At 42.8% G+C, this 9931-nt stretch overlaps 1 protein-coding gene across 1 annotated transcript; it reads left to right on the plus strand.

Moving 5' to 3' along the window:
* Positions 1–431: 431 nt before the first annotated feature.
* si:ch73-127m5.2 (uncharacterized protein LOC561202 homolog) lies at positions 432–8844 on the plus strand. The gene is made up of 5 exons (XM_038299274.1): positions 432–564; positions 3843–4374; positions 4450–4650; positions 8014–8143; positions 8221–8844. The coding sequence occupies exons 2-5, from the start codon at positions 3990–3992 to the stop codon at positions 8693–8695; spliced, it is 1191 nt and encodes a 396-aa protein (XP_038155202.1). The 5' UTR covers positions 432–564; positions 3843–3989; the 3' UTR covers positions 8696–8844.
* Positions 8845–9931: the final 1087 nt, after the last annotated feature.

Genomic DNA, 9931 nt, shown 5'->3' on the forward strand with positions numbered 1-9931 from the left:
GTTGTTATAGTGGTTATTGTGAAGTTTAACTAATATATTCAGCCGAGAACTGATGATGTCTGGGCGCACTGAAGTATATATGAAAATAAAGTAGTGAATCTCAATCTATTTACGTATTTTTATTTATTGTATTTTAGGCTCATAGGTCTTTTGTTAATATATATATATGTATATATTTATATTTGTTTATTAATATATATATTTATTTATATATATGTCATTATTTTTAATTTTTTCACAGCACCCCTTGTTCAGAAAGACTTCCAGCGGCCCTGCTAGTTTATAATAATTAAAACATATGAAACAACTTATTTATTGCTCAGTGTGTGCATTTCGGAATTCCCGCCTCGTAAAGTATTGTATATCTGTTCTCGTCCAATGAAAAACGTTTCCAGTCTGATTGATCGTTCAGTCGACCAATCAGAGCTAGGATCGCGGCTCGCGTCTGGCTGATTTGCAACCGGCTGAAGCAACAGCAGAGAAGAAGAGAAAATGTCGCTGCCTCGCAGTCGGACCGTTCCAGGATCAGCGGTGTTTCAGTGAAAAAATAAACACGTCAATTCGGTGAGTAGCGCCACCGTCATCAGTGGCAACTTCAGCCAGAGTCCCAGGTTATCAGAAAAATGAACCGCGGACTTTTATGCTCATTGAGCTCATTTTCTCTGGAGGTTTTTCCACGGCGGTAGAAAGAGAGAGGAGCAACATTAAGAGCTGGCAGCCATGATGGTTGTTTGGATGCAGCCAGTTAGTGGCTTCCTCTGCCTGCAGTTCCCATGTCTGTCCCTCAGTCTGCACTCTCTGCATTTCTGCTCACTTTAAACCTTTTACTACATAGAAAATAATCACATAGTTTTAGTGCATAAATTCAAAATGTGATTATTTTTCTACTTTATAATAGGTTGTGTCACATATTTTTAATGAGGCCAAATTTAATTTTAGAATTTGATTGTAAAGTTTTTTTTTCTTTTGTTTCTCTTTTTATTTCGTCTGCTCCTAGAGCTGCTAATCTAGATGTCAAAGCACAGCACTATGTTTGAAATGTTAAAATATAACAATGGAAATGATTCCTATTATTTTATAAATATTTGTATGCTTTTCTATACTTGATCCATTAGCTTTGTAATTTAAAAAATAAAACTATGCAGCATATATATGTATATGTATACGTATATATATATATATATATTTTTTTTTTATTTTTAATTTTTTTTAATATATATATATATATAAAATATGTGTATATGCATGTGTATATATATATATATATTTTTTTTTTATTATATATATATATATATTATATATATATATAAAATATGTGTATATATATATATATATATATATATATATATATATATATATATATATATATATATATAAAATATGTGTGTATATATATATATATATATATATATAAAATATGTGTATATGTATGTATGTATCTATATATATATACATATATACATATACACATGTATATAATATGTGTATATATATATATATATATATATATATATATATATATATACATTCACCGGCCACTTTATTAGGTACCCCATGCTAGTAACGGGTTGGACCCCCTTTTGCCTTCAGAACTGCCTCAATTCTTGGTGGCATAGATTCAACAAGGTGCTGGAAGCATTCCTCAGGGAGTTTGGTCCATATTGACATGATGGCATCACACAGTTGCCGCAGATTTGTCGGCTGCACATCCATGAGGCAAATCTCCCGTTCCACCACATCCCAAAGATGCTCTATTGGATTGAGATCTGGTGACTGTGGAGGCCATTTGAGTACAGTGAACTCATTGTCATGTTCAAGAAACCATTCTGAGATGATTCCAGCTTTATGACATGGTGCATTATCCTGCTGAAAGTAGCCATCAGAAGTTGGGTACATTTTGGTCATAAAGGGATGGACATGGTCAGCAACAATACTCAGGTAGGCTGTGGCGTTGCAACGATGCTCAATTGGTACCAAGGGGCCCAAAGAGTGCCAAGAAAATATTCCCCACACCATGACACCACCACCACCAGCCTGAACCGTTGATACAAGGCAGGATGGATCCATGCTTTCATGTTGTAGACGCCAAATTCTGACCCTACCATCCGAATGTCGCAGCAGAAATCGAGACTCATCAGACCAGGCAACGTTTTTCCAATCTTCTATTGTCTAATTTCGATGAGCTTGTGCAAACTGTAGCCTCAGTTTCCTGTTCTTAGCTGAAAGGAGTGGCACCCGGTGTGGTCTTCTGCTGCTGTAGCCCATCTGCCTCAAAGTTGGACGTACTGTGCGTTCAGAGATGCTCTTCTGCCCACCTTGGTTGTAACGGGTGGTTATTTGAGTCACTGTTGCCCTTCTATCAGCTCCAACCAGTCTGGCCATTCTCCTCTGACCTCTGGCATCAACAAGGCATTTCCGCCCACAGAACTGCCGCTCACTGGATGTTTTTTCTTTTTCGGACCATTCTCTGTAAACCCTAGAGATGGTTGTGCGTGAAAATCCCAGTAGATCAGCAGTTTCTGAAATACTCAGACCAGCCCTTCTGGCACCAACAATCATGCCACGTTCAAAGTCACTCAAATCACCTTTCTTCCCCATACTGATGCTCGGTTTGAACTGCAGGAGATTGTCTTGACCATGTCTACATGCCTAAATGCACTGAGTTGCTGCCATGTGATTGGCTGCTTAGAAATTAAGTGTTAACGAGCAGTTGGACAGGTGTACCTAATAAAGTGGCCGGTGAGTGTATATACACCGTATATATAAACATACATACACACACACACACATATATATGTAATAATTGTATACTTGGGGTGGAACGGTTCACAAAATCGGTTCGATTCACGGTTTCTGGTCACGGTTTTAGGTTCGGTTCGGTTCAGTATATGTTGATTGTTACACCGAAATCCCATAAAAATTAATGAAATTAATGAAAAAATCCCCCCAAAAATAATGGATTGTAATTATTTTTAATGATCCGCGGAAACCCTGGATCATTTCCGCATGTTTTGCTGCTTTGAATTTAATCATCTGGCGCATGCCCTCTATGATCTCCAAGGGAGCCACAGTGGAGGCTGTAGGCTTTGCTTTGAGCACCCGGTCTGGAGCACAGCGGGGCGGAGCGCTGACGGAGTATGAGGGATTCCGGGGTTAGCATGACATGTTGGTCATGTTGCTGTTAGCATAAACAACACGTGTTGCACAATGCTTGCGCACTGTTGCACTTTTATCCACAGCTTTCTTCCCGCCGTCATCGTAGGTCACTCTAAATGCAAAGTGGTCCCATACAGCAGACCTATAAAGTGCTGCTGGCGCGTCTTCCAACTCCTGTTCTTTTACCACTCGCCATACCCACACAATTCTCCACAACAACTGATTATTTTCTGCTACACCCGGCTACGCTGCTTCGCTTCTTCTTCTTGTTTACTACTGGTGGTTGGCTTTGGTCGCAGTACCGCCACCTTCTGCTCTGGAGTGTAAACGCTTCGCCTATGAGAAAAAGGAGCAGCGCATGAACCGAACGCAACACATGCGAACCGAACCGAGACAGTCGAACCGAACGGTTCGGACGGTTTTCATAAACCGTTCCATCCCTATTGTCTGGTGTGAGTTTTTTTTTTCTTCATTTATTTCAGTTTTTTTTTTCACTTAAAAACAAAAATCTGTAATCTCATTAGTGTGTTGTAATTCAGTCATTTCTTAATGAAGTCTTAGTTTTCCATTAAACATTTGGTTCAATTCTTTGTTCATTTGATATTATTGGAATTATCTTCTTTAGTTGGAGGTTTATTATCAGGATTATTCAGATTCTAAACATGTTTTGATTTTTTCTTTTTCAGGTTAAATCCTGACCTGTGTTGTCGTGTAACTCCTTTAATAATGTGGAAAGTCTTCCAGGACGTCTAGATAAGTCTGAATAAGTGGTTCCATCCTTCTAATCTGCTTCTGTTTGAAAGAAGACCTTTTTTTTTTTTTTTTGTAGAAGTATGGATCCTCCTCCCAGGGTGGTGGGTCTGGCTCCCCAAGCAAACATGGTTTTCACTGTTGTAAAGCCGGTAATGAGCATCTTCCAGGTGTCTCCAGAGCACGGCAGCAGCTTATCACAAGGCGAGATGGGGATGCAGGGTTTACTAGAACATCCACTAGTCCTGCCGCAGCAGGCGCAGCGTGAGGCCCAGTTAGCCCAGAACCACATGGAGATGCACAGCACGCCGCCTCAGATGGAGGTTTCTGCTCCGCTCCAGGGGGAGGGAGACGCCCACCACCAGGAGGCGCTGACTAACTCCAGCTCTAGCTCTGATTCTATCACCAAGATGCCGTTTGCAGAGGTGTCTTCCCTCCTGGATCCCAACATGAAAGGATCTAAGGCCCGTAAGTCACCAGTTCCGCCTTAAACCCAGTCTGTTACCCCGCTGTGCTGATTGGATCCTCTGACTTCATCCTCAGGGAAATATCTCATCTCTTACGATGAAATCAAAAGGCGGCTGCAGGCCCCAGAGAACATGTCCCTGCGCTCTCTGGCGGCGTACACCCGGGTCAGCAGAGGTCCGGCCAGCAAGAAAACCCTTCTGGAGTCGCTGAATGTCCTCGGCCTGACGCCGAGCACGACTACGGCGGTATCCTCCTCATTCTCCAAACTCACTGAAGGTGACAGACGCTCCGACTCGACAAGCAGCGAATTTAGAAGCATCCCTAAATATTCCTCTACACTCAGCCTTCTCTCAATTTGTCATGTTACGACCGCAAACTATTTCTCTGCTTTGCAACTCTTAAAAAGAAGGAAAGGAAACACTATTTTCATTACTTTGTACAAGTAAAATACCCTAAAGCAGGTTTACAAATTTTTGCCTGGAGCATTTCTGATGGCCAGCCTGACCTCACATGGTGAAGCTGCTGGTTGGTTTTATTAATGCCTCCAAAGATCTGAAGAAAGTCATGAAAATCATCAGCAAACATAGACGGACATGATCTAGTCAAATCAAATTAAAGTTTTCAGACTACTTATAAAACATTAAGGCAGAAGAAAAAAAACCCTAACAGTTAAAAAATCAGGCTGCAAGCGGCAGAAGCAGCTAATTTACGTGCAAAGTCAATGATTGACGTGCATTTTGGCGCAGTAAAAGGTCCTGCAGCGCGTTGTTGAGGTTCTCAGCATCTAATACGCGTGACGCACTACTGAAGCTGCAGATGCTGAAGATGGAAAAACTGAACTTTTACTGCTCGAGGCGCCACATCAACCAATCAGAGAAGCTGATCTGGGAGCTGGCAGGGAGTCAGACGCAGCACTGCTGATACAGAGCGCTATGATCACTCCTCTGAAACAGTTTATTAACGCCTAAATTAACTTCAAATGTAGAAACCTGCCGGCAGAATATGTTGGCTTTTATTATCCTGCTGCCTGCAGTTTGTAGCACAGACCTGAAAAACGCTAACATCTACTTCCAGCCGCCACCAGTGTTGCCAACTCCTCAGTAAGGAAAGTAGCTATTGGCTGTGCTAAAAGCCGCTAGAAGTCGCTAAATGACGCCATCGCCTAATTTGCATAATCTGCCACAGGAATTGATGTGCATGTTATTGATGCTAATAATGTTGTTACAGAGACACAAAAAGTGAGTAAAAACACTATTATATAGTGTTTTTACTCACTTTGATAAACAATAAATAGAGCTACTTTTTTCAGGGTTTGGTTCCCACTGTTTTGTGTATTTTTGACTGTTCAGTTTAGACTGAGACATAATGATTCTCACCAGCAGATCAATGCTAATCTTAGAGAGGAAAACACAATGGACAAGGTGATTAAGTGACTGACTGTGGCTGTGTGAATCAAATGCTGTTGTTTATTTAAGATAAAAGATTTCAAATTCAGTTATTTATTTTAGACCAAATAACATTTTACATTTACATCCCGCTCGCTCCCGCCTTGAATGTAAGTCAGGGCGGAGCGGCGTGATCAAATTGCGCTGTCAATCCCGGCGCATGCGCGCTTCATTTGCAGTCTGGACGCTGAGGGTAAACATCCTGCGGCTCTGACTGCAGCGCTGAGAGGGACTCCTGCGGGAGCAGGAGAACGGGGTTGGGGTGGGGGAGGCGCCCCACGGCAGCAGCTGCCGCTGGAGGACAAGAGTAGGAACGATACATGCTTTCACGTAAGAGTCTCCAAAAGCCGCCAGTGACACCGTAAAAAGTCGCCAGATTTGTCACTAGTCGCTTTTTTGAAAAATAGTCGCTGGAGGGGTCTGAAAAGTCGCTAAATATAGCGACAAAGTCTCTGAGGCCCCGTCCACACGAAGTCAAAACGAACACGAAACGCTAATATTTTCCAGAACGTTTGTCGTAAAGACGGAGACGTAAAATAAATGTGATCGTCCACACGAATGCATGAAAACGCTGCAAAATGTATGCCAGGCCTGTAAGTGGCGCTGTGGTGCCAAAGCAAAAATAGGCGACGAAATGTTGGGCATGCGCATTAATATTTAAACATGGTTGCCCTGCGGGTCCATTTTCGTGGTTCAGTCAAATTCAGGTGCTGAACTATGTGGTTGATATTGCTCTGTTCTTCCTGGAGATATTCCAGAAGAAGAAGATTCTGTTGTAAGCCCGACAGCAGGGTGAGTAGCATTAGCAGCAACCATTCAACACAGTACGGCGCCATTGTTGTTGTGATACTGTGTCGCGCATGCGTGTTTAGAGGCGACGCTATGACGCATGCGTGTAAGAAAAAAAATGCGGTTAGAGCGTAAAGATGGAAACGCGAAATTCAAAATCTTCCCACTCTGAAGGCTTAATAAAAAAAAGATCGTTTACAGACCCCTGAAACGCCGGCTTTGTATGGATGAGAGGCTGGTTTGGTGAAAAATTTGTGCGTTTAGGCCAGGGTTTGACTTCGTGTGGACGGGCCCTGAGTTGGCAACACTGCTGCCACCAACAGTAGGGGAAAACCCCCAAGAGGCGAGCGGACCTGAGGCAGCTGCTGCTGGGGATTCCCAGTGACAGCGCAGCGCCGGTATGTGGGGGTCTGAGCGGCTCCCACAGAGAAATAATCTTTGAAGGCAGGATGGTAATCTGGGTGAACTGACTGCACAGACCATGTTTTCAGGAGGACTTTCTCACTTCAACATAGATTAATTAGATAGATTACATAACTACTTTTTACCCGCTGATCACAGCTAATATAGCTGCCATTGTTCCAGGCAAAGAAAGGATAGGGTAGCTCCGCCCACCGCGCATCAGACCCACTTCTTGACCGCGCAGCCACAGCAGCAAATATGCTTCAGCCGCGCGTCAGAACTAAACTTGAACAAGCATCTAAAATGAAGCAGCACGCGCGTTTTTTCTGCTTCTGCTGCTTCTGCTGCTTTAGGTGTAAACGTAGCATAACAGTGGCTAGCTTCTAGCCATGGCGATCTGCACGAGCATTGGGGGTCGATTCGTTCATGTGTCAGGGTACGCTCACAGCGGGGAGGGACAAGCAGACAACCATGATCGACGTGTCATGGAACCAATCGTGTACAACGGTTTTGTGATTGGTTGGGGTTATTTTTTCATTTCTCACTGTAGCGAGGAACATTTATTTTAGTTTCAAACGCGCATCAGACCCACTTTTCCACCGCGCAGCTAGAGCAGCAAAGATGCTTCAACCGCGCATAAGAACCAAACTTGTAGAAGTATAAGAAATGAAGAAGCACGCGCGTTTTAGCTGCTATTGCTGCTTTAGGTGTGAACGTAGCGTAAGTCTTTTTCCGGCTTCACAAAGGCAGGCAGCAGCTTGAAAAAGCCATGATGGTAATTACTTTACATTTTTTACACAAACACACCAATTTCAAACAGATGGTATCGGTATGGGCCGATTCTGTACAGCCAGGCATCGGGTTTCACTATAGGGGCCGAAAAAAATAGCATCGGCGCAACAAAAGTTCAAATGTGTTACTTTTTAAGGGACTTTACATTTGAGAGGAAGGCGACGTTTTGACATTAAAATCATTTTTCTATTTCCTATTGTTCTTTTTCCAGGTGACACCAGAGCTCTGTGTGAAGATATGAAAGATTTTTCCCACGATTACATCGATTACAGCAACATGGCCAAACAACTCCTCCCTGAGACCAATACGGTTCAACACTGGTCCAAAATTATTGAAACCAAGTATGATGAGCCTTCAGCGGTGAGACATCAGCGCCATTACTCGCCACTCAGTCAAACACTTGGTCTCTTTCCCGCAGGAATCATCTGGAGGACATGAGGAAAAGTTTCAAGGACCCAGCAAACAGCGGCGCGTTCGATAACGTCACCCACGGCCTCGGCCTCGGAATGCTGGACGTTGCGCTGGACATGATCATAACGGTAATCGATCAGCAGATTCGCATTTTGTCCGGCGCAGCGGCTTCAGACCCTGGCGACTCCGCTATGCCTTCGTCCCGTCGCATACGGAGGCGCCAACGCAAACTACGGTCATCCGACAGCGAGAGGTCTCACAGGATCTGTGGAGGCGTGAAGGAGACGGGGAGGATCCTTTTAAAAAGCAAGGGGCGAGCCAGAGACGGGAAGAAGACGAGGACGGAGTCGGGAACCTCGGAAGGCGTGGAGTCCCAGGCGGGGCAGAGCAAGGCGGACGACGGGCGGAGCGATGTCCTCACCTTGGTGTCTGTGGGTTATGAGGCCGTCTCTAGTGGTTTGAATCCAGCCGGAGCCGTTTGACACCGGATCGAATCAAAGGACTCGGACTGATACTGCAGGACAAAACACCAGCTAGACGGGAAATAAAGTCACCATGACTCTACCGCATCTCTGACTTTTTTCTGTCACCTGAACCCGTTTTAGTTAAATAAAATATTAAGTCTGTTAGACGTAGAGCTATTAGACATCCTCTTTACCAATAAACTGTAGATTTATCTGATAATGAGCTGAAAAAGGCAAAGTCCAGTCAGCAAGGAATAATCAATGGATCATTATCTATACCTAAATCTACAGTAGTAGAAATTCAAAATTCCCCCAATTTCCTTGATGGGACTTTGTTCGGTCCACTACAATTCCTTTTTTAAACATTTAAAATTTTCTTTCTGTCATGATTTGTGGACATTAAGATCTAAAGAGAAGCATTATCTCCTGGTCAGACTCTGTAATTCAGAGAGAGTCAGAGTAAAACAATATGCAAGCCAATTAAAAGGCCAGTGGCTGGAAGTTGGAGGGGATTTTGCTGCCATTCGGTTGCTTTTTACTAGGAGGGACCATTTCTAATGGCTGCTACTGTAATACGTTTGTGGTGATTTAATGAGTTTAGCGTTAATAGCAAAAGAAATCAATAATTTTCGTTGCGATCACTGAGTCCTGGAGCGGCCATTTTTGGCCAGATATAGTAACCCCTCCCTCCTTCCATCTTCCAGCAGTGACATCACGGTGCTCCATCAGAATGACAAGGCAGGATGGTCTCCTGACTGAATCATGACACAGGAGTGGAGCATCCTCTTGCAAAAATGTTTCATAAGCACACATTAATTTTATAATCATCATTGAATAAACCTAACATGAGCCAAAAGGAACAAGAAACGAGCAGCTTCCTGGACATGGAGTAGAAAGTATATTTCAAATTGAAACGTAGTGGAGAGAAAGTTCGAAGTAGCCCAACAAAAAATCACCCAGGTAAAGATACTCAAAAAATCTCACTGCAAAAACGATCTAAAAATTAGTAAAAATGTCTTAAATTAAGTGTATTTACCCTGAATTTGAGCAGGTAAATAAGACGATTTGCCAATGGAATTAGTATTTTTACTCTTAAAATAAGATAATTAGATAATATACACTTGTAATAAGGCAATAGAATTGTTTTTTCTTATTTTAAATTGTCTTGTTCCATTGGCGAAGTGTCTCACTTACCTCCATTGTCTCAATTACCTCCATTCATTCACTTACCTCCATTCACTTACCTACATTCAG

Source organism: Cyprinodon tularosa, unplaced genomic scaffold, assembly GCF_016077235.1.
Source record: "Cyprinodon tularosa strain WSP-4 unplaced genomic scaffold, ASM1607723v1 ctg422, whole genome shotgun sequence".
In the NCBI taxonomy this organism is placed as follows: domain Eukaryota; kingdom Metazoa; phylum Chordata; class Actinopteri; order Cyprinodontiformes; family Cyprinodontidae; genus Cyprinodon; species Cyprinodon tularosa.

Coding starts and splice junctions, on each gene's coding strand:
- si:ch73-127m5.2 (XM_038299274.1), top strand. CDS start 3,990: ATGGATCCTCCTCCCAGGGTGGTGGGTCTGGCTCCCCAAGCAAACATG. Junction 4,651..8,013: donor ATTCTCCAAACTCACTGAAG/GTGACAGACGCT, acceptor TTCTTTTTCCAG/GTGACACCAGAGCTCTGTGT. Junction 8,144..8,220: donor TCCAAAATTATTGAAACCAA/GTATGATGAGCC, acceptor TCTTTCCCGCAG/GAATCATCTGGAGGACATGA.